Raw genomic sequence first — 26,266 nt, forward strand, 5'->3', positions numbered from 1 at the left:
TCTAAATTTTAATATTTCAGCTTGAATATTATAGCTTCTCTGTCTGTTATAAAAGGAAAAGAAGTACATTTATAGACGACTTTTGATAATATTAACATCAATCTTAGACGCTTTGATAACATCGTTCATCTGCCATTTGATACAAAAACTATAGCAAAGGGTCCTTATTTAAAACCACATGAAACACTCTGTGAATGCAAAATTATTGAAGTTAGCTCGACCAAAAAGGTCAATGCATTATAGCTACTAATATATATTTTACAAAATCCAACTACCATGGACTACTTCCCAACCAAATTCGTTTGTAGTATTGTAAATATAGTAAAATAAAATAATGTATGCAACCTGGAATCATTCATCAAATGCGTACAACTTGCATCATAATAAGGAGCTTCGATTCTCTAGTCGAAGATACTATCGTTAATTTACTTGTTTTTATCAGCCCATGATTTGAACATTATCTGAATGTCCAGCTAGCGTAGCACTGCTACAGCTTCATAATAGTAATACGATAAGGTTGTGTTTTTGTGAGAATTAAGAGCAACAAAGCATGTAAATTCCAAATGCAACGTTACCTAACACCTAATCACCATCCACCTAAAGTCCAAAACCTTATTTATTACTCAAAAGGAAAAAGAAAATGGCCATATATACTTGTTGATACCTTTTCGTTTATTCGATGTAACGTTTATCCTATTTGAACAGGGAAAGATTATTATTTGTAATTTCTCTTTTACCCTTAGCTGTGAAGCCAAGCAACATTTCAACTCCCCACAACATTAATTTAACCTTGAAAATATATTTAATAATAATAAAATAACATATAAATGAAGTAATAAAACGTTATTTTCATTTTTGTTTCTTTTCTTTTATACGCATGTATACATAATTTATATGTGGAATGTTAATTACTAATTGGACACGTGAATGCTTGGCTTTGACAAAAAAGCTTCACATTGATAGCTTCAACTCACCTTAGCTTCTACTTTTGATTTTAAAAATCAGAATTATATGTTAGGTTGCAAAATGAGTGAAATACTTGAAACATAAAAGAAAGCAAGAACACGCCACAACTAAGGTTGGGTCCATGCATGCAAATGATGAAACCATCTTCTTCTTCTCCTTCTCTTCTCAGAGCCAAACCTCGCTTTTCTCCTTACCTCTTCACCCTCTTAGCTTTCATTCTCTTTGTTGCCATCCTCTACGGCCATGACTTTCTCTTCATATTCCGCTCACACCTTCAACTCCACTCCAACGATGACACACCCGGTGAGTTGACTCACCCCATTGAATCAAGTTTCTTTCTTTGTTCAATTCTGTTTTTGGGTTCTCAATTGAACTCTTTGTTATTAAAGGGGTGGTCTCATCGGAGAAAAGCAACACGGTGATGAAAAAACCGGAGGAAGAAAAAGGGTGTGACGTGTTCAACGGAAGGTGGGTACGCGACGGGTTGACTTGGCCACTGTACGAGGAATCGGAGTGTCCGTACATACAGCCACAGTTGACTTGTCAAGAACACGGGCGACCCGATAAGGATTATCAACGGTGGCGGTGGCAGCCTCACGGTTGCGATCTTCCCACGTAAGCGCTTCAGTTTTTCCTTTTTCTTTTAGAAAATAACTTAAGCAACCATAGCTGCTTTACTTCGGTGTTTTCTTTAATTTAGATTGGAGTTATATTTCAATAATTTAAAGTTTCGTCTTAATTTTTAATGTTGATTTCGTCTTAATTAGCGAGTTAAAACTTAACGGGCACTTAGATTAAGTTTTATTCCGAAAAATAATACCAAAAATATTTATGACATTGGAGTTTAAGTTTTGGCTATTTATTTTTATTTGGATTTACGTGATTTGTGGGTAAGGATTTTTGCTTTTTTTACGGGTCCAAGTTGTCGGTGGGTCGTAGTGGAGTTATTGGTCTGGTTTCCGACATATGGCAGCCACGTGTGACATGGAGGTGGTTGGACACTATGAATGTTGTAGTCAAGTAAATTATATGTCAAAACTCACCATGGATTGAATCACAATTGAATGGTTGTCCCCAACAATTTTGTATCAAGCCATGCATGATGGTGGAATCCAACACTATGTGGATTTTGTTTGGTAGAACATTATGTGATTGTTTTCCCTTGGTGGGACCTATATACATATTTGTAATTGAGTATGCCCAGGTGAGAAACGTTGAGTTTGTACTAATTTGATTTTTGTGATTATTTTTAGTTTAATTTATGTCAAATTTGAGTTTTTGAGCTCATATATTGGACTTGGTTTCGGGTTTATTATTATTGCAATTTTGAAACAGATGATTAATACTCTCTATCCTTGGTTATGGCTAGGTTACCTTCTTAATGGACTGAATCAATGAGTATTTACTTGAGCTTGAAACTCCTGGTGTTTCTAGGGGTTGGTTAGATTGATTTAATTGGTAGGGTCTTCGAATTTAAAAGTATGTTTAAGAATCTAATCCATAAGTACTGTCATTACCACAAACGAGTGGATGCCAGATGAGAGAGAGGATCAAATAGCTATTTAGTCCTAATGATAATAATGGATCTTCTCTATTTATGGCCCTTCAAATTGGACAATAAAGTCGAAGTGTAATCAGACATACCTACTTTCCTGTTAAAGTGAGAAAGAAAAGGAGAGACAAGAAGAAAATTAATTGCTTTATGTGCTCGTTAATTGGAAAGACTAAGAGTTTCCAATGAGAAATTTTAAAGATTAAAATTTACTGTATTAATTTTCTTTACAAATACAGGTCCTTGATGCAAGAAATGAATCAATTCTCTTAGATTAAAATTCAATATGATAATAGCATTTTAGAGTGCCAGATTTCTTCTAGAAGCAATGCTGTTAGTTTGATCATACCTTAGCTTTGTCAAATAAACGTGGCCAAATTAGGATGTGAATTTCTTATTACATGCCTGATGAGAAAATTAAATAAATTATTTGTCACAAATTTATGATTTACACTTTACAGCTTAACTCAATCTACTAAACAAAGCTCAAAGTGGTTACAGATTCATTAATTTAAGCCAAATGTAACACACTCCTTTACCAATGCACAGATTCAATGCCAGTTTGATGTTGGAAATGCTCCGAGGGAAGAGGATGATGTTTATTGGAGACTCCCTCAACCGTGGTCAATATGTCTCTTTGATATGTCTTCTCCATGGACTTATTCCTGAACATGCCAAATCAATGGAAACCTTTGATTCACTCACTGTCTTCACTGCCAAGGTAGGTGTACTCTTACTATTAGCTTATGCATAATTCACAACTTATAGTTTTAGCTACATTATCATGTCCATCTTTTTTTTTCTCGTTGTTTATTTTTCTGTATTTAATTAGGAATACAATGCTACAATTGAGTTCTATTGGGCACCTTTTCTTCTCGAATCAAACTCCGATAATGCTGTCATCCATAGGGTATCTGATAGAATTGTGAGAAAGGGTTCAATCAATAAGCATGGTCGTTATTGGAAAGGTGCAGACATTGTGGTATTCAACACCTATCTTTGGTGGATAACTGGCTCCAAGATGAAGATCTTGTATGTTCTTCAAAAAGTTACTTACTTCCCTTCCTCTCATTTTGCCTCTGTCATTGCAAAGTAATTCCTAATGTCTCCTCAAATTTTCAGGCTAGGATCTTTTAATGATGAAGTGAAAGAGATTGTTGAGCTATCAACAGAAGAGGCCTATCGAATGGCCATGAAAAGTATGGTTAGATGGGTGCAGCAGAACATGGACCCCAACAAGACAAGAGTCTTCTTTACTAGCATGTCACCTTCTCATGCAAAGTGAGTATAACTCACACACATATATATAATAGTGTGTGACAGGTTGATGGTTATATTCTAAAGTTCCTAATGTTTAGAGTGAGATATGTACCTTAGCTTCAATTATTTTATTCCAAAAAGAGTATAATTTCTTTAACAAGTTTGGTATATGGAATTGTAAAAATGTTATGGCTCATACAGTTCAAGTATATATATGGCAGGAGCATAGAATGGGGAGGTGAATCAGAAGGAAATTGCTACAATGAAACAACTCCAATTGATGATCCCACATACTGGGGCTCTGACTCTCTGAAAAGCATAATGCAAGTAATTGAAGAAGTGTTTAATAAATCCAAAGTGCCCATAACATTTCTCAACATTACCCAACTTTCTAGCTACCGCAAAGATGCACACACTTCAATCTACAAGAAGCAATGGAGTCCATTGACTCCAGAGCAAATAGCTAATCCTGCTAGCTATGCTGATTGTGTGCATTGGTGTTTACCTGGACTTCAGGATACTTGGAATGAGCTTCTATTTGCAAAATTATTTTATCCATGAAAGTGCATCTAAATTGATGAGATCCTCCTCCTCTTGGGTCAATGGCATGAAAAATTGTAAATGGGGGGATATAATATTTGGGTTTGTTAGAAAGCAATATATGAAATGGTAAAAAGGGAAGAATGAAGGAAAGGAAAGAGCATTTGTGTACAATGGTAGTTAACATCAAAGAAGGAAGAGAATGTATATGAGAAAATTGAATTGATTATTTTTACCCTGTAATTGGAATGCTAACTTCCAAATTTTGCTACTTGTGTACACTAGCATGGTGATGACACATGTATTGAATTGAACTGGTATCTTACTTTCTGTTTTAGCTTTTGTAATTGCGAAATCAAATAGAACAGAGAAAAGTTTGATAAAACATTATATATATATATATTATGTGAAGTAAGAACAAAGTTACTGCAACAAAAAACACACCCTCAAAAGAATTCAATTAAGAAATTTACTGCAAATCAGGTACAAATGTTTTTTAATACGCCAAGAAAATGAAGACTATTTCGGAATTTCATTTTTAAGTGCATAACTTTATACAACTCCTGAGAAATTAGTAATTACATTGGAGTTCTCTATAGGAGTTTCTTTCTAACGTCTAATTCAGAATGTACTCACGAACCTTTCTATCATTTTTTTGGGGTATTGCTCAACCAAGTTCATTTCAATAAAAAGAACACAAGGCCCAGTCCAATTAAATATGTCCGCATGAAAATTGTCACGGATGTCTTTTAGGCCCAATATCTTCTATTAGAATAATCCAAGATATGGCACCCATATATATCATTTCAAAATATTGACCATCTATTTATGCATATGCGTTCTATTAACTACCTTTACCTTTTATTATAGATATGTCATTAAAAGAAGCTCAAGTTATATTAGCCTCTCTTTCAATATTAAAAATTACACTTTATGTACTTAATCCATTTCTTACAAAACGAAGTGTGCGTGCGTGTAAATTATTTATTTATTTTATAGGTAAAGTGAAAGGTGTATGTGTATATATTTAGGTGTACAAATAATATTATTAATCTATTAATTTCTAGATATATAACTAGAAAGCTAACGTAGGGTGTAAGATAGAGTCAAGTCAAATAATTTAAATTTAAAATATCTAAATTTAAAAAGGTGTCCTAAATTCAAAACTTTAATTTTAATTATTTATTTTATTTAAAAACATAAAATTTAATTTATTTAAATTCTTTATATTTTCATTACTTTCTTTAGTTTATTAAGTATTTTCATAAATTATTTTAAATTTTATTTATACATTAATATTTAATTAGTAGACATTTAATACTTTAAGATGAAGTAAAAATAATAAGAAAAAGACGAAGAAGAAGGAAGATAATAGAAATTGAAACCCATGTAAATATCGTTTTTTGTAGATCAAACATACACATTCAAACTTATCATACTTAATTGTATTTTGTTAGTTAAAAAAAAATTAACTCACTAACAAATTGAATTTGAATAGTTTGACCGTAAGATATTGAAGATAAAGATGGTCTACTATGTATTGACTTGCACATTAACGACTAGTAGGTAGTGGGTTGGGATCATATATATTACAGGAATTAAGCATACGAAGTTAGATTTTTTTTTAGTCAAATATTCATAATTAAGACAGTTTAATGATTACAATCAAAGAGAACAATGCACAATGAATACATAATAAAAGATCAAGCATGCATGTTAAATAATAAACATAATTTAGCAATCTTTCAATCACAAAATACAATAACATTAACAATTAATCTCCCACTTTCCAACATAATAAACCTAACCACAAGAAGTAATTAAGTTTCTCTCTTCTTTTTTTTCTTCCTTCCAGATTAGCCTTGCTTGAAGGTAGCTTTTTTTTTTTTTTCCCTTATAGATTTGCACAAATCTGAAGATAATTCTAATAATTTGAATGCAAAAAAGAGAAGAGCTAAATGTAGTTAAAGAAAGATGAATATAAGATAAATGGTAAAAGAAGAGATAAAAAAAATAGGAAAAAAAAGATTGAGAAGAAAAACTCTCAACAAAAAGAGACAAAAACTCACCATATATAAGTAAAAATCTCACAAACAAAAAGAGAAAAAGAAATCATTATATAAAAGACAAAGAAAAAATCCCACGTGACTGAGAACTCCCACAAAGGGAAGCTCTATATATGCTTGTAGAGATACAATGTCGCTCTTATCTAAGTTGAGAGAAAATGTTTAGGGTTTGAGTATTTGAAGTTAATCAAATTGTGAAATCAACTTATTGATTGAAGTAGAAAGAGTTGTGCCCTAATTAAAACTTATGGATACCGGCTTTGGGCTAGTAGTATTATATATTAAGATGACATATTTGATTGTGATAAAGATACAGATTATTTTTTAAGTGCTGAAAAGGGGTCCAAAGATTTCACATGATTAGGTCACATATACGTTTTATGTTTATTTTTAGGTCAAATAAAAAAATTAACCTAAAACTTACGCATGTACTTACAATATCATATGAAGGATTCTCCTCTGATCATGATTTTATAGTAGGCCGACAATTTATACCTTGGCAAAGTTAGGTGGCTCGAAGTCAAATTGCACTAAGGTTTAGTTTTTGAAAAGACATGAACAATAAGTGGAACATGTTAGTTGTGAGTAATGTAGTTGAAGTGAAATCAATAATTTTATATAAAAAAAAAAACTACAACTTTTGACCCTAGAAAAATAAGCATTTAATCTGACCCTCTTACCAATTCTCTCAAATCGAATATCACAGTAAAAAAGGTAGACAAGGAAGGGTGAAAACCAAAAGGGGAATCTTTTGATGAGTAAATGGAATAGAGCATACTCGATTTACAAAGAGAGGAAATTATTGGTATTTTAAAGAGTCTTGTGTTAGTAAAATAAGTAAATGACTGATGGGACACAGTTCTTCCAACTAACATTACTGTATGAGCAAAAAAGGTAATTAAAATGAGTAAATGTCACCCACTTGCATGCCAACTTGCAATCTCTTCCAACCCACACAACTCACATTTGTGTATATATATATATATATATCAAATGAAAGCATAAAGAGAGAGAATATTAGCCATGGCAAAGAATCACAACTTGGCATATTGTTTGGCCAACAAGTTGAGTTCCTCCTTGCCAAGTTGCAGTTTTCATATGTTGATTATTCTACAAAAATAATTTTAAAATGACGTCCTAATCCATAAATATAAATTAAATATGATATATCTGTTGTTAATGTAATACGGTGGTCCATACATAGAATACGTGCATGTCTCTATGAGAAAGCTCTTTTTTTTTTTTTAATATTCTTTTCCATTATTAGGTTTCTGTGTTATCCTTTCTTAACCAATACGTACATAAGTACTGTTTAGGGCCCACAAAATTAATAGAAGCTTCAGGCAACTTGTAAATTTCAATACGAAAAGGGGAAAAAAAAGAGCAACTTGTAAAAACCGGTGGCCACTGTTGCACATTGATTTCCACCCTCTGAAAAGATAAAACCATAATTAAAGTTGATCATTCTTTGGCTAATTGCTAATTTAGTTTTGAAGGAAGACAAACACAATGTAACTCGATCTTTTTTCGTTTTAACTTTGGGGTAATTAAATTACTGAATATATAACATTGCTAGCTAGTTGCGTGTGGCTTGCATTTTGTGTTAACTATGACGCAAATATATGTTAATATGCATATATTTAGGAAGAAAAATACATCTTTAAATTTAAAAATTTATCAAATAAACAAGTAAAGATTGGTTTAATTTCTTTAAAGTGATGAGCATATTTTAGATTATATATAAAGTGCAGTTAAATCGTTGATTTTTAATTAATAATTATAAGTATATTTTATTCTTTAAACCATAGTCCAATACTTTAGAGGAATTAAATATTATAAAAGATATTTATTTTTTATTGGCCAAAATTATAACACTCTTTAACTTAAATAAAAAGTACTAAAGAAACATTACTTTTTGATTATTGTAAGATATGTGAACAATATATTTTTTTTTATAAGAAGAGATGTAAATAATGAATATAGATCAATAGGTCTTATTTGAATAACAACGAATAAAAAAATAGATGCTATATAATTGCTTGTTATTTTTTAATCTTGTACAATTTATATTTATAATTTTTATATTTTTAAAATGAGAAATATTCTTATCGTGTGTGTCCTTTTATTTATTTATTTACCTTTAAAGTATATTTATTTTACATGAGTTTTTTATTGGCAAAATGATTAAATTTAATTAGCTAAATTCAAGTAATTTACATGGTTGTCCTCCCCTTTCCCATTTCCGAATAGTGAAATTCAAACTTTGAGGCACACAGTCTCCGTAAAACTTTGACTGCTTTAGACCACAAACATTGAAGCACATATCAGGCAGCTTTTCAAAACACGTGAAGTAGCAACTTAACAAATTGTGATAAACATTGATCTCTAATTGAAAATTAAAAAGATTTCATAGATTAAAAAAAACACATGAGTTTTCTTTCAACATGCTCAATCATATTGGAAAATAATTAATAATTATTCAAACTTTAAAGCGATTTATCCGGCGGGTATATATGCAGATTTTGACGATGGATTTGGTTTGGAACTATAGTAAAAAAAAAATGATCTAGAAGATGATGATGAACAATCACGCCAAATGGAGAATAATAAAAGTATCAAATTGCTAATATAATTATGTGTGTGTGATCAAATATTGCTTCCTAATTGGACTTCTTGTCTTGGTTATAATAATAATATAAACTAATAATCATCCCTCAAATTAATTAAATTGTGCAATTAAAATGTATGGATGTTCTTTTAAGTCCCTCTTGAATAAATGAAATAGCTAAACATCACAATATTCATTTTAAACCAAAATGCATACGACATCAATGTTATATATAGCATTTACATTCATTGAAGTATTTTTCCTTTTAATGTATATATTCTTACTGTGGTTGGCTAATTGACCTGTCATAAATCAAAACACATTCTTTGGGTAGGAATGCTCAAATTCCTCAGCCATTGATGGAATGACATGAGGAGGTAAGTAGTAGTATTTTACAAACTTTATCTTTTATTTTTATCAATTTTAAAGGTTGGTAGACCGATCTATAGTCGTTCAAGTGCCCATACATAGTACTTCCCTTTAAAAAATATTTTCTTTTAGATGTTTTATTTTATGATAATTTTTCTATAATATACTCTTTTCAATATGCTAATTTATTATTATTATTATCATTAGATGAGAATGTGTGTACCCATGTTATTAATTTAAAGAAAATACTTAAACTACTGGTTAAATTTATTAATCATTGTAAAAAACATATACATTTTAACTTAAATTTTAATAAGAATTTATTATTTATTAATCAACATCTTAACTGGTTAGCAACCATTAGTTTACTTAGTAAAATTTACATAAATTTACACAATAATAAACAGTATATTAAAAATATTATATTACCAATATTCTTCATATTGTATATTGTTAGTAGAAGTTTGAATACTCTCATTAAATTTTTATACTATGGGGGTATGATTATAAGACAACATTTACATTAGAGGCAGTTATTATATCCTTACTCTCTTTTATTTCTACCAAGACAAGCTCGTTTGTCTACAGTACTTCCTATAGATTTTTTTTCCCCATATATTGTTCATACAACTTTATCTTTTATTGATTAATTTGCATGGGAACATTAACATTAAAGAGAAAGATAAAACGTTTTTTTTATTTACACGAGATAATAGATAGGTTAGCCAATCCTTCGCAAACACCTTTCTGGAACATGATTTATATGATAAACAATGTTTAATGTATACCTAAGGAGAGACAATAATAAACTAACTTTTACTATATTTCCCTGAATGCATATTATACCTAATTAGTAGGATCTAGTTTAAGATAAGCTCAAAGGTTTTCCCTTGTGATCATCAAAAGATAATTCATGAGAGTGTAAACACTCAGATTCTCTTCTGTGAATTGATCACGAGATACTAGCACAAGCATTAAAATATCAATTTATTTTACTAAAAAAGTAAAAAATATAACATCAATTGAAGAGACAACTAGACTTTTTGCATCACTCGATGAAGTAAAAATTTTCATTGCAAGGATCCATGCTCCATCGTATATGAACACATCAATAACACAAAAACAAAACTAAAAGAAATCAATCTATGAAATGCTGGTAGTCAAGTGTTTAGCTCTCGTCCCCATTTTTCAAATAAAATTTAAAAAAAAATATAAAATAAAATATGACCTTATCGGCTTATTAATTATCTAACATTAAACATTTCTTTCTTTTGTCCCAAAAAATAAAGAGATCTAAAAACATAATCACAATTATCAACATGAATCCAAGTCGCAAATTCATAGAGCGTCGGCAATCCACGATCAGAAAGCTCGGTAGAATCAATGAGGAAAAAAGAGAGAGAGTAGATGAACAACATCTTTTGATCATATATATGCATATACATATCATAATAATAATATTCAACCATTGCCATCCGAAAAACTCTACAGAGCTACCCATTCCCAATATGGGCTTGCATATCTAAGTCCATGCCGCAACATGATCCATGATCCAAGATCCAAGATCCAAGATCCAAACCCATATTCGAAACAAAAATCCGGAAGACACAACCATTTTAATTTTATAAAAAAAAGAAAAGAGTTGAGAGAGAAATTATGGTTAAAAGTGTTGTGCAGAATTTTCACAATTTCAAGTCCTATTCTCAGCGATCTGAGCCAAAGACTGCAAATTACAGCGTACGATTGTGTCGACGAACACGCAAGTTTCCTCCTTTGTGTTACCTTGCGGCACGTCAACGACGTATGACTCGATGACAAGTGTTCCGTTTCCGTTACCGTTAGCGTGAAGGGTCGTCACCGACCGGTAATTGTTCAGCCGGTGGTCACCGCCGACGACGCTAAAGCTGATGACGTGGCGCTCGTCGTCGAGAATCTCCAATCGCTCCGTGCTCGACTCGGCGGGGAGACCGGACACAACTCGGACCTCGCGGACGGCACCGACATGAATGCCGTCGCCAGTGATGACGTGACAGCTCTTCACGAAGTTCTTATAGCCCTGCGGGTAGTCGAAGCGCCTTACAAACGGCCACACAGCGGAAACGGGGGCGTTAATGGGTTGCGTCACGACGGAGCAGCACTGGTTTGGCCCCGCCACGTGCGCGTGGTGGCGTGCCACTGTGTCCGGCACTGCGATTCCTCTGCCGGAAGAGAGAGATACCACTAGACGACGCGCCGCAGTGGGAGGCGGCGTTTGAGGCTGCTTTGGGCAGTTAAAGATGGCGGTGGTGGCGGCATCGGTTGTAGGATTGAACCTCTCAAGCTGAAGAGAAGAAGGCATTATTTTTATATATATAAAAATAAAACCCCGAAAAAATGTCTCTTTGCTTCTCTCTAGCAATCTCTCTCTCTATATATGTGATATGAGTGTGTGTGTGAATTGTTGATGCTGAATATGCAAAAGCATATATATTAATATGAAGTTGAGGAAGGTGTGTGAGACGGCAAGGCATAATAATAAGTTGAAGGGTTAGTTAGTAGAGAGGGTTGTGTAAATATTTTTGTAGTACAAGTTGCATTAGTTTTGTTGTTGTTGAAGGGGTATTCTATTTTCTTGCTCTCTCTCTTTTCTTGTTCTTTTCTTGCTTTTGGAGATGAGACTGATTTGAATGAGTAGACAGAGAAATGGGGTTGTGGGGTGAAGAGATTGTTGTTATTGATCTCTTGCAATGGAGCTTACGCAGGCAGGGTTTGCAAGTGGATCATCAACTTGCATTTCTATTGTGTTTGGACTTGGCTTTATCAATTTTACCTTTTCTTTATTCCTATTATTTTATTTGCCAACTTCCTTCCCTTTTAATTCAATCTCACCGCACTCTTTAAACTAACAATATCTTAATATAAATATACGCTTTTTCTGACATCAATTTTTATTAAATTTTTCACAATCAATAAAATCATTTTGCAGGAGTCAAACTCATCACAATCTGTATTCTGATACAATAATTCTAACCATTGGTTTTTCCTCATATATTTTTCTTTCAACTTCTTATGTCAGTCTTCCATGTTTTTTATTTTTCAAATTTGTATTTATACATTAACCAAAAAAATTATCCAAAATATACTTTTAATTAATAAATTTTAAAAAATATTCAATTATTTTACATAACCTGACATTTTATATTCCCCTGTATAATGCATTAGATAGAAAGAAAGGAATGTACGTTACCATTGTTCTTTTTTGGAATTTGGATAGTCTTTTGCTTTATTTTAATAGTAAGAATTTATTTAAAAAAGTAGTTATTATATTGTATGAGTTTAATGTAAAAAATGTGAATTTTTTAATAAAATGTTATTACTTTTAATTGCTCAATTATAAACTAAACTCTAAAATTTAAAGTTAATAAAATTATTATTTTCTAGGATTTTAATAGTGCTTTACTTTCCTTAATATATTTATGCAAAACAGAATTTTAAAAGAATGGGTGGTGTTATCTTCTTCCTCGCTCTCCCATGTCTTTGTCTGTTTTTAATAAATTCATCTGCATTTTCTTAATATTCTTAAACCGAAAGGCATGCAGATGCTTGCCTCTGAATTAACGTAAATTCCATTGATTATACATAATAATAATAATAATAATAATAATAATATAGATAGAATAACATATTGAATAAAATCGATATACATGCTACGTAATGGCATTATCAAATATGTTTGTCTAATGTAACCCAAAAAATAAATAAATTCTGTCTGTCTCAATCAAAAAAGACAATCTAAAGTCCTAATTAGAAATCCCCCCCCAATAAAAAAATGAATAAATTATGAAGCTTTGGAAAGACAAAAGCAATTTTTAAATTTTCTAATTAAATATATTTTTATCTCTTAAAATACGAAAGGGAATTTTGATTTATACAATATCATTATTATTTGTTTAAATCCTTATATTTTAAAAAATTGTTAATTTTGATCACTAATCACTTCTAAATAGTATTATTATTAACTCAAATGTTATTATATATCATTACGTATCTTTTTATTTGTAAAGTCACGTTAGTTAAAAAAAATCAAAATCATAATGTTAAAAAGTTTAAGATAAAAAATATTTCAACAAAAATTAAAATGTAATATATTTGAAAGTGAAAAGCATATTTAACCATTTTTTTTACGCTTCTCTCTGGTCAATACCGCCAAAACATAAAAATACAACGGTGCGTGAGTCACTGATAACCACCGTGCGTTTCATCTTACTGTCCTGTTTAGGAACAAACACAGCGCTTTATTTAATGATTTGAATAATTATAATATTTAATTATGAAAATACAATGGTTTAGTAAAACATAATATAATTATAAGGTTACCATATATAAATACTTATTTAATGATTTAAAATCTTTATTTCAGTTAATTAACAGGCCTTTAAAAATTTTGAGCTAATTCGTTTAATAAATAAATTTAGATAATGTTAAATATAATACTAGTCAAATAAATTTAACCTACATTTTTCTTTCATTTATCAAAAGTTAAAATTTTTTGGTTAGCAATAATTTTAGGTGTTTAACTCATTAGCCGTTGGTTTGGTTTTAACTATTACAGCTTTTCAATGATTCCTTCTCATGAACTTTGATTTTTTCGTCCTTTCGTAACTTTTCCACCCTCACCAACTTTATTTTCTTTTTCTTTTTCTTTTTCTTTTTCCTTTATTACGTAATAATTAATCTCTCACATTTTCCTCATACCCTATAAAAATTAAAATAAAGCATAATAGAAAGCAAATAAAACAACCTGTGATGATTAAGAACTACACTTCCGATAATGCCTAAATTAGTACCTCATTTATTCCATTCTAGAAATAAATATTTTTGTCTCTATAAATATAATTAAACTTAAATTTAATTCTCATAAATTTTAAAATTTTCAAAATAATAATAATTTTATAATAATGTGAATCGCATCACGATAGTTATCATTTAATGAGACATTTAAATTTATATTATAATTAATAAATAGTAATAAAGACTTTTTTTTAAAAATTATGAAAATTAAAACTAATGCAAATTGAACATGAGGGATAATGTTATTATTTTGAAAGGAATTAAACGTTTTACTTTGGATTTTTTCGTTGAATTGTTCAAAAGATAATTTTTTTATTTTACGATATCGTCTTGTCTTGATATTTGATGTTGAATTATTTATACTGGCATTTTAAGACTAATCAAGCTATGATCAATTCGAGGAATCTCATTTATAAATATATTCTCTTGGCTTGGTTAAGTAATTACCCAGCACAATATATAATAATGGAATATAACGATAGAAGCATGCAGCAACACCAGATACATGGTATATATACATGGTATAGTACTGTATAGAAAAAAAAAAAAAACTATTGTAATGTTAACAATCACTTATTATATATCATATAATTATATAGTAGCCAAGATGACACACATGACACAAACATAATTGTTTATGCATGTTTATTATATATATATATATATATATATATATATATTATTATATTATATGCCATCTGATCACCGGCAGTTGGAGCCTGTATCAAGTTGGATATGTCTAATTCAATTTGCCAACTTGCAATGGCGTTTGGTTTGTAGAAGCTTCTACCTCATATGGTAATATATAGAAATTATCAAAGACTATAAGAGATTTTTATTTAAATAAAAATATATAAAAATAAAAAATCATAAGGAAAAATATACATAGTTAATTACAATAAATTTTAAAAATAAAATTGAGAGTATATATAGTTGTTATTTGAGATGAGAACCAAAAGTTTAATGCAAGAAAATTATAAAAGTACTAAAATTTTAAAAAAAAGTAATGAATATTTGAAAATATAAAAAATGCTAAGTATGTAACAAAGACAATAATAGATGTCCTCCGTATATACAAGTTTTCAAAATGGAAATACATTATTCAATTTTCAGATGAGTCGCCGCCGATCAATATTACTCATAATGAATCAGAATCCCCAAAACTTTGAAAACAGTTTCTTATTTGTAGATTAACAAGTCAATCATTAGATGATAATGTAATTTACACTGTAAGTACATTCTAATTGAATTCAAATAAACTTACACAACTTATTAAATATTACAATAAATTTAAAATTAGGAAATAGAATTAAATTAAAATTCTCTGGTAATGCAAACAACTTGAACGAAATTTTTATATCAGCGCGATTTATTAATTTTTATTATAATTTAAAAATTATAGCTACTTATATTTACATTGCATTAAAATTCAATTTATATCTTCATTTAAAAAATTGTGTTGTGTAAATATTTATCCTTATCAGTAAAATAAAACCACATCATTTTAAAGTTTTTCATGCCTACGTATGACATCAATATTTAGCCATTTGATTTAGATAATTAATATAATTTCATATAAAATATATATTTGTTTACGAAATGTTTATATTTGCTTTTGTAATTTAAATATTAATATGTTTGCCTACAAAATACCCAACCAATCATATTTTAATTAAATTATATTCATGTAAAAAATTTCAAGGTTCATATAAGCAAAAATCGTTACCATGATTATTTCGTGAAAATGGTTTTCTTTTTATCGATACATTTATTAATAATTAACACCATAACCCATTTAAAGAAAAATTTATACCTATAACAAATATAATTAGTATTTTTTTTTTATCATGTTTGACCATTTATTATTTTTTAAAAGCTACAAAGGATATTTAGAGTGTATTTAGATTGGTATTATATTATCTTAAACGTGTGTTTTACTTATCAGAAGCACTGAATAACTTATAAAGTACTCATAATATGAAAATATGAAACCAAATACATAGTTGTCATATCAGATCGATAATTTAGAGTTCTAGATCAGTCTCTCTCTTCTTCTTCTTTTCAAAATTTTTAAAAATATTTAGAAACAAATGAATGTTTTCAAATTCTAAGTAAAGAGATAATTCTTATAAAAAATAAGTTTTACATTAAAATATTTTGCATTACATGTCTATATTAAGAGACACCACGGGAGCACTTGTTAACAAATGGAAAAAAATATAAAAATACACCTTTTACTTGCTAAAATTTTTACAGATTCTCCAACAAATATTGGTTATTAAGATGTAGTAAAATAAAACAATTTGTATAAGAAAATACAAAATGAGCTCACATTTAAAATTTTAAAAAAGAGTGCTAAAAATGTACTATCTAACATACTTTTTTAACACATTCTCTTTTATTTGTTAAAAGTTATTGAATTTGTTAATTAATGTATTAGAGAATATGTTATTAACATTTTTTATTTATTTTTAAATTAATATATTTTAAAAATATTATAAAAATGTTTTTAAATTTTAAATACAAGAACCTTACATATATAAGATTATAACATTGATAACTTTTTATATATATAAATATGAAGTCTACTATAAAATATAGTTAAACGTATAAATATATTTAACCCCCAAAAAAACTCTTACCACAAAAATGTAATTAAATTGAAAGTTAAACATTAGTGCACGATACACCTTCTTGAACATTAATTTTGACATTTTGTTGATTGAAGAAAGCATCGGGCCATTGATGTACAGTAAGGAGTTGCTAATGACTGTTATATCTGAAAATATGTTCTATTAAGGTAGAAATACCTTTTTTTTAGGTGATGGACAATATATAACTTGTCAAATTTTGTACAATTTCATGTTGATGGGAACCGCACATTAATTTCTCAGACAAAAAGAAAAAGTTTAGTACTCAATTTGGAATTGCCTCAGAGGAATTATTGCTTATAGACAATTATAATTTAAAATAATTAAATTAGCTAGGTCAAATTTGACATTGTTTGACTGTTGATTGTCAGCACATCTTTAATTTAGTTACTTTCAACTGTTGACTTCGTATGAGAATAATTTTAGTGTTATTCTACTTTTACCCATATTTTCTCAATCCATATTTAGGCATTATATTCTGCCAAAATAGCACCCTTTAAATTTAGATTTATTCAATAATAGAAGATAAAGAAAGAAACCCTATTAATAATTTTTTTTTTTCAAAAATAATTTGGACAAGTATAGCTTATTCTGCTTGCTACAGGTCTGTAGTTGGAATATTGACCACCATCTCTTCTTTGTTCCTTTGATATAATTGTTTCTATTTGGTAGGATGAGTGGCTATATTAGTTTAGTGTCCCCGTTGCCATGATATTATACGTACCAACAACTCATGCATTGACAAAAATATCAAGCATGGCTATTATAGCTAATTACTAGGGTTCACGGATGTATTGATTCGAAATCTCAAGATTTTAAGAGCCCCTCCTCCCCCTCCAATCTCTCCATTTCTTTGCTTTTGACATGTTCTTGAAATCACTGCCTGCTATAGTTGATTAGGCTTTTCTTTCTCCATGGGTTTGTGTTTGTGTTGCCGTATGCAAATATGACACAAACACGGGGTGAAATATCAATCAAGGGCCAAAAAATTAGTTGCATATAGAGATAGATAATGGAGAGTATACGAGGCAATGGAACCGTCTCAATTTCTTATAATTCCCTTGGGCAGGTGAACGTTTGTGTTCAAGAAGAGAGAAGAGTGGGCTCTTTTGGCGTTTTCTATGGCGAACGTCCATTCAATTTTGTGCTTCCTGTAACGTTGTGCCAACTTTTCATCTTCATCGTAGTCTCTCGAGCGTTTTACTATCTCCTCAGGCCCCTAAGAACACCCAAATTCATCTCCAACGTTCTGGTAAATTTCAAGTTTCAATAAATTCCCTTGAATTGCATGAATGGGGTACAATCTTGTTCATGACTCATGAGTCCTTAATTAAGTTTTAACACGTTTTTTTTATCCTATTTTCTTCTTTGGTTAATAAAAAATAAATATTTTTATACAAATATATAAAAGTAAATCTTTCTCTCTCTTCACACCCCTTAATTAATACATGTTTGTTCACGATTAAATTTATATGAATGATACCTCATCTTTTAAATTTCTCACTTGAGTAAAATAAGTAGTTGTGTATTTAAACTTGTTAATATTAATTTTTAGGATTAAATTTAAAATCCTAATAATAAATACTTTTAATAAATTTTTATTATCTTTAATTTATTAAATTCAATCTTAATAATCAAATATTAACGTTTTTTTAGAATTTTATTAATTTAAACTTTTAATACCGAGTTTAAGTATTTTAAAGAATAAATTTTCATTAAAAATTGCATTCATTGTGTTAACGTTGAAAGTATAATAAATATATTTTTAATAAATTAGTAATATTATTTCTTTAATATTTCTATACATGCATTAACTTCATGTTTGGTGAAAATGTGCAGAGTGGGATCGTTTTGGGCCCATCATTTTTGGGGCACAACAAAACCTATTGGGAGACACTATTTCCAGCAAAACAGGGGCAGTTTTTAATCTTGGGGGCCTTAGTGGGGTGTGTATATTTTCTGTTCTTCATTGCATTAAAAATGGACGTAATGTTGACCATGAAAGCAGCGAGAAGAACTTGGCGACTTGGAGTATTCCCCCTCCTCATTTCAGTTGCGGTGATATCAACACTCGTAAACCACTATTACAATCCCGCAAACTTCTCTCCTTACAAAGTAAAAGTTGCTCGCTCCTCATTGAGTCTCACTATGTCATTGAGCAATTACCCTGTTGTCTCTGACGCATTGATTGAACTCAACCTTATAGCCACAGATCTTGGCCAGATCGCTCTCTCTTCCTCCATGATCAACGACAGCATACTATGGTGTTTAGTAGTGGTCAATGGTGCCCTAGTGGAAAAAAATCTTGATGGTTCAATATTATATTTCTGCTTCCTCGGGTTGTTCATACTTTTCAGCTTTTTCATTTTGCGACCAACGATGACTTTCATTGCTAAGAAAACCCCAGTTGGGCAACCAGTGAAAGAAGTTTACCTTGTGTTCATACTTCTGGGGGTTCTATTTATGGCTGGTTTGGGTGACGTGATTGGCATAACATTTCTTTTGGGACCCTTGATTTTTGGTTTGGTTATACCTAGTGGACCCCCTCTGGGCACAACAATAATGGAGAAGAGTGAAATTATTGTGAACGAGTTTTTGCTACCTTTCTTCTTCATATACGTAGGCATGAACACAAATTTGGCCATAGTGATCCGGGATTGGCGAGTGTTTCTTACTTTGCAGGGTATCTTTCTTGCAGGAAACATAGTCAAGATGATTGCGTGTGCGCTGGTTTGTCTAACATACAACATTAGGCCCAAAAAAGGCATGGTGCTTGGCGTCATTATGAATGCCAAGGGTATAACTGAGCTTATATGTTTCTGTAGACTAAGGAAACTCCAGGTTAGTTTCTCTTATCTTATTATTAACTCCATTTTATTGAGATGCACAAATTAACGTTTGGTCTCACTTATTATTTTATAGTTGTTATTAGAAATTGAGTGTGAATTCCATTCAAAATAAGTTGAGAGAATGAGCATGTTTCAATAATTTCTTTGTCTAAAAAATCTTAATCACTCTTTCTCTTAATTTTTGATAGAGGTCGCACTCTAATTTTAATATAATAATAAAATTTGATAAAAAAATTAATAATATTATTATTTGAATCATTGAAATTTAGGACAGTATGTGATACTATATTATTATTATTATTATTATTATTATTATCACTTTTTTTTTTATTATAAATGCATGTAAAAAATACACTCAGATATCGAAAAGATATTTTTAGGTGTCCATTACTAATAATACAAGCAACATTTTCATAATATATATATTAGAGAATGAATTATTATTAACCCTTTTTCATTGATGACAATAAGTGAAATAAAATTTATGTTATACCTTCTGCAGTTGTTGGACGATGAAATGTTCAGTCACTTGGTGTTCTGTGTTGTGGTTACAGCTGCTATTGTCTCACCCTCAGCTAAATTGTTGTATAAGAATTGCCCGCGATTACTACATTCAGAAATTTTATATGGAGGGCAGCTAACGATCCAAAGCACTTCTAGAATCAGAGAGTTTCGCATTGTTTGTTGTGTACACAACGAAGGAAACGTTCGGGGCATCACATCCTTGTTAGAAGTTTGCAATCCAGTGCCAGAGAGCCCCGTATGTGCCTACGTGGTACACCTAATCGAACTCTTTGGGAAAAGTTCATCTATTCTTCTTCCCATAAATTACAAAGAAAACAAAAGATTCTTATCAGTTAATTATCCCAACACCAATCACATCATGCGTGCCTTTGAAAACTACTCCAGCAATTCAACTGGGCCAGTCACTGTTCTTCCCTACATCAACGTGGCACCTTACAAGAGCATGCATGATGCAGTATGCAGCCTCGCTCAAGACAAGATGGTACCATTCATTGTCATCCCCTTTCATGAAAACGACAACGTTGACCTCGATGGGCACGTGTCATCCTCCGTCCACAAAATGAATGCTAGGTTTCAAGCACATGCGCCGTGCACGTTGGGAATACTCGTGGACAGGTACTCGCGGTTTGGCGCGAGCAACGAGCCCAGCATGTTTTTCCACGTGGGCATTTTTTTCATAGGTGGAGCAGATGACAGAGAAGCACTTGCGTTGGGTATTCGAATGTCGGAGAGACACAATACGAGGGTGACATTGTTCAGGTTTATAGTGATGAACAAGAGACAATTGGGTAGTACGGAATTAGTTACAAGAGAAGAACAAGAAGCGGAAGAAACAGATATCATGTTGGACGAGGGGTTAGTTGATGAGTTCAAGAGCATGAATTATAGACATTGTAACCTTACATGGTACGAGATTACGGTTGAGGATGGAGTAGAGGTGTTGGATGCAATCCATCGTTTAGAAGGAAACTACGACCTCGTCACGGTGGGTAGGCGCCATAGTATTGAATCTTTGAAGGACGAGGAAATGGCAAATTTCATAGAGAATGCTGAGTCATTGGGAATAGTTGGGGATATGTTGTCTTCAACGGAGTTTTGTATTGGGGTGATTCCGGTTTTAGTTATACAATGTGGAGGGGAGAGGGTAAGTAGTAGTAAGCTTGATAGTTTAGGTTCGATTAATGCCTCTCAAAAAAGTTCATTGGTTGATAAATAAATGTTTGTACATTTGTGGATTTGTTCATAATAATCTTAGGTAATAGAACGGGCAAGAGTTTTGATTGGCATTGCCAAGTTGCCTCTTTAGTGAGATGTTATTAAGAAATTATTTTATGAACAATTATGGGAACTATTCAAGTTGCCATTTTTTTAAGTATATTTTGCAAATGTATAAATAGAGAAAATTAAAATAATTATACATAACATAATGATATTAATATTTAATCATTTAAATAACAGAACAAATAACATAACGCATAAGAAAGAGAAAACTACCGTTGGCAAAGCTATATATCCATTGTATTGAAGTAAATAATTTTTTATATTTAGGATGTATTTTTAAAATATCTGTATCCAAAAAATAAATATAAATAATATATAACAACGAGACTAATATTAATCAATGGGAAGCAAATGAACAATAATTTAGAATGAAATACAACTTTATCTATTATCCCATGCTCCTTTTTTCCTTCTTATGTTTCTGGCAACCGGAGAAAATAATTTTACAAGCAAAATTCCTCTTATAATTTGATTAATAATTTTAAGTAATATATATATATATATATATATATCGTACTTAAATTATAATCACTTATTAATTGATTGTCAAAATTAATAAAGTAATTGACTGATGCCAATAAACTAACAAGGCTCGTAATATTTATGTGAGTATATATCCTTAAATTAAACTATATCAAGATTTAAACCTTTAAAATATACCTTTAATTTGATATAATGTGTCAAAATTTAACATTTAGACTTTAAACTAGACCAACCATTAATTTATTTATACTTTAAAATATAATTATATATTACTTATATATCAAAATCTATAAAAAAAATAATAAAAAGTACAAGATAATTCATTAATTTGTTTATATACTATATATTTTAAAAATAAAAACATATTAAATTATATTAATGTAAGTCATACTAATTTTTATACTTTAATAACTTTATATTAAAAAAAATATTTTTTCTCAACGGTTTAATTAATTATATATTATTTCGATTGTATATATTGAATTTTGTTAAAATTGAATAATTTTAGGAATATAGTTAATAATTTTTATTTTTATATATTTTAAAAATAAATATTGTGTTAATTTTAATATATAAAAATAAAGTATTTAATAATTTTATATTAATCTAAAATTTTGTAGACACCATTTATATGATAAGAATTTTTAATTTAACGATTAATATTGAAATAAAATGTCTAACAAATTTATTAAATAGTAAAAAAGTTATGATAATTGATATCAATGTAGTTTGATCTTTTTCATTTAAAAAATATATATTATATTAATTTTAATAGGCATAGCAAGTTTTAAAATAATTTTAAATTAATCTAAAATGTCATAAATATAATGTATACATTAAAAATCCTCTAATTCAATTGTTAATTTTATTTAAACTATTCAATAAAAATTATAACTAGTGAGTAAAGATGGAAATAGGTTAGATTAGACTTTAAATAAATAGGTCTAACTTGTTTAATAATTTTTAAGCTTAAATATAACTTATTACTTGTTATAGGTAAGCTTAACATGACTTTTTTAAAATTTTAATTTGGCCTGTTAACTTTTTAATAGCTTACTTTATATTGAGACATTTAATATATTATCAAAGTTCTTTATAAATAGACTATTAAATCAATTAAATAGATATGTCCTTTTAGAAGTCATAAGATTTATACTAATTAAACTATTAAAAATAATGATTCAACACCTTAAATATGGATACTAAAATTATATATTCTTATTTATCACTTTCAAATCACATATTTAATTTAAATAAGTAAATCACTACACATAAAAAAAATACAATAAAATAAACTTCAATTTATATATTATTAAACAAATTTAATAGTATAAAGTCCTACACATTAAATCAACAAATATAATATAACTATTTAGACCTAAAATTAGCAAATACAGTAAACAAAATCTAAAATGTAAAAATAACAATGTTTTTTTCATAGTAAATGAGAAACAACAAATATGTCATCAGATTTTTAAGAAAATCTCTTCATGTTATTCATTAACCTTCAAAATAAAGAAAAATATTATTAGAATAAAAATACTTTAAAAATAGTGATTACAAATATTTTTTAAAAATACTTTCAGAAGTTACTAATAGGCCTAATGATCTTTTTCTTAAGATTAATCCTGTCCTATTTAATTAATTAAATTTTTTAAAAAGTTTAAATTAAGCTTATTAATTAAATAGGTTAAGTCGAGTTAGGCTTTAAAAAGATTAGACTATAAGCTCTTGTTAAACGGTCCTGACCTATTTCTATCTCTACTAGTGAGTACTTTCTCCTATTGTATACAAACAACTCGGTTAATTTTTTTATTTAAAAATTTTTACCTTTGTTTTTCTTTAACTTTTAAATTGATGAATAAAATAAAATAATTTTTTTCATTATAAATACGTTTATATTATAAATTTAAAATCTATTTATTGAAGTGTAAAATAATTTCTGCACATAATTTTCTTCTTATATAAACATGCTCTTATATTTTGTTGTAGTATTTAATTACATAGATTAATAGTAATTTTTTATATTATCATTTAATTTTTATTTAACATATTAATAAAAATTATTAAAATATTATAATAATTAATTGTAAAATTCTATTAAGTATATATTTTAGTTAGTCAATAGTCTAAAATTATTTATATCGATAATGTATTAAAATTAAATACATTATCATGCCTCAAGTTAGTATTTTTTTCTTCGTAATTAATGAATCAAAATTATTTTTAATTTTTTGTTAAATTTTAAAATCAATTCTTAATTTTTTGCATCGATAATAAATATTTATAAACTATGGCATCAAAATATTTATAGATAACTAATGTAGAAAACTTACAACAATTAAGTTTATTAAATAAGTAAATTTGGTACATTATAATTTTTTGTCGTTATTTAAATTATAGGACAACGTTTGTTGCATATCTGAGGACAAGTTTTACTCATTTATATTTCTGTAGAAATTAAATATAATTTAATTCCTATAAAAATAATTTATCGATTCAAACATTAAATTAGAATTATATATTATTTATGACAATGCTTACAAAATGTTAAAGATAATTAAATAGTTTTTATTTTTATATACTTGTATATTATATTAATGAAATTTGTACACATAAAATGATGTATCAAATTACTTACCCCTATACTGTAAATTTGAGTCTTCATTCATAAATAAAAACATTTGTAATTTTTTTTAATTCTTAAAAGTTACATTGCTTCTTTTGTACCTAAACATATATTATAAAAATTAATTTAAATACACTGACTATGTACAAGTTTTACATTATCTTTCAATTATAAACTTTTATATCAACAAAAATTTAGTTAATTTTTACAATAACTAATATTAAAATTATGTTACAATGCATTAAAATTGAACTTACAATTTAACAAATGAACATGATGTCAGTGAAATAGTTTCCTAATTTTAAATTTACTATTTAATAATGAAATAAATCACATTTTATACAAAAAAAATATAATCATATTTTCCAATTATAAGTTTATTCTTATTTTGCAATTATAAATTCTATTTATTAAAAGTATGATAATTTTTGTAAGAAATTTCTTTTGCACGTAATTATGACTCATCTTCATTTTGTTTCATGCAATAAATCAATATTTTTTTCTTAATTAATGAATCAAAGAGATTTTTAATTTCTTAAAATTTTAAAATAATCATTATATTTTCTGATAGATATTAAACTCAATTAGATATTTCTAATAAACACTCTTATATCAATTAAATTAATTTTTTAGATTTTTCAACACAAAATTTTAAATGCATGTATTTGCATATTTTGATTTATATTTTTTAATAAAAAAATCTTATTAATTCACTAAATCTTCAATTCTTTTGTATTTATTGTTCAAAGAATCAATAAATATTTTTTAATAAAAATTATAATAAGTTATATTAAAAATTACAGTAAAAATTTATTGATAACACTTTTAATAAAAAATCAAAAATATTTAAATTTCAAACCAATTTTCACAACGTACTAATTAGCACTTACCTATTGTTGTTCAAATGCTACTTAGTTTGTGAAAAATTTTCCGAATTGTATGCGATTCTGATTGTGCATGAAATCCTTTCTCATACAAAAAAGAGATTCTTGCAGCTCCGCTTTGTCATGTGGTTCATTAATATAGATGGAAGATCATGAGTTTATATATGTATAACTCTTTTTTTTTTAGGTATAGGAAGTAATAAATAAATAAATAAGTAACGTGATAAAAAAAAAAGTTTATAAAAGGAAAAAAAATAAACTAAAAAAAGATGTAAGAGAAAGGTGTATGATATTCGTCATCCTGCATCAATCGATCATCTCCGTATGTGGTGGTTAGCTATACCTATTTTTTCTCGTTAATTACACCTGTCATCGAACAATTTGTACAAACCCTATAGTTGTGTGATATATATGGCTTTGTTGTTTAAAATTATACCTTTTGACACTTTTAATTGAGATTCATTATCTTTGGTTTTGCAGTTACACACTGGCCTTAGTTCAGTAATAGCATCAACTATGTATCGTACATGTCTTCTCTGTCGCCAAATATAGAAACTCCAACTCATTACCATCTTTGATTTTTGACCCTGTTGTAATAACTACCATCCCATTCACACAGCTCATATATGGCTAAAACTTTCATGCCAGAATGTAAATATAACTATTTTATGTGCCAATTTAATTGAAGCATAATGCATATGTTTGATTTTGTTCCGTCTACTCAACCTGTTCTCTCTCTTATTGGTTGGGTACTTGCTTATTCATGCAATATA

General features: G+C 28.7%; 3 protein-coding genes across 4 annotated transcripts; 2 read left to right on the plus strand and 1 right to left on the minus strand.

Annotated features, from left to right (window-relative positions):
• Positions 1 to 983: 983 nt before the first annotated feature.
• LOC113850475 (protein trichome birefringence-like 33) lies at positions 984 to 4,586 on the plus strand. Of its 2 annotated transcripts, none has more exons than XM_027481035.1 (6): positions 984 to 1,296; positions 1,356 to 1,581; positions 3,068 to 3,239; positions 3,351 to 3,550; positions 3,641 to 3,799; positions 4,000 to 4,515. In XM_027481035.1, exons 1-6 carry the CDS (start codon positions 1,092 to 1,094, stop codon positions 4,337 to 4,339), a joined length of 1,302 nt encoding a protein of 433 aa, XP_027336836.1. In that variant the 5' UTR covers positions 984 to 1,091; the 3' UTR covers positions 4,340 to 4,515. The 2 variants fall into 2 exon arrangements, with proteins under 2 accessions (XP_027336836.1, XP_027336837.1); XM_027481036.1 differs by having other exon boundaries at positions 1,017 to 1,269; positions 4,000 to 4,586.
• A 6,440-nt stretch (positions 4,587 to 11,026) lies between these two features.
• LOC113850393 (abscisic acid receptor PYL4) lies at positions 11,027 to 11,699 on the minus strand. The gene has a single exon (XM_027480927.1). It carries the CDS (start codon positions 11,697 to 11,699, stop codon positions 11,052 to 11,054), a length of 648 nt encoding a protein of 215 aa, XP_027336728.1. The 3' UTR covers positions 11,027 to 11,051.
• A 6,155-nt stretch (positions 11,700 to 17,854) lies between these two features.
• On the plus strand, positions 17,855 to 21,432 carry LOC113851292 (cation/H(+) antiporter 15-like). Its single transcript, XM_027481757.1, has 3 exons — positions 17,855 to 18,094; positions 18,682 to 19,683; positions 20,194 to 21,432. The coding sequence occupies exons 1-3, from the start codon at positions 17,855 to 17,857 to the stop codon at positions 21,430 to 21,432; spliced, it is 2,481 nt and encodes an 826-aa protein (XP_027337558.1).
• Positions 21,433 to 26,266: the final 4,834 nt, after the last annotated feature.

This window comes from Abrus precatorius, unplaced genomic scaffold (genome assembly GCF_003935025.1).
Source record: "Abrus precatorius isolate BTA unplaced genomic scaffold, Abrus_2018 Scaffold9, whole genome shotgun sequence".
In the NCBI taxonomy this organism is placed as follows: Eukaryota; Viridiplantae; Streptophyta; class Magnoliopsida; order Fabales; family Fabaceae; genus Abrus; species Abrus precatorius.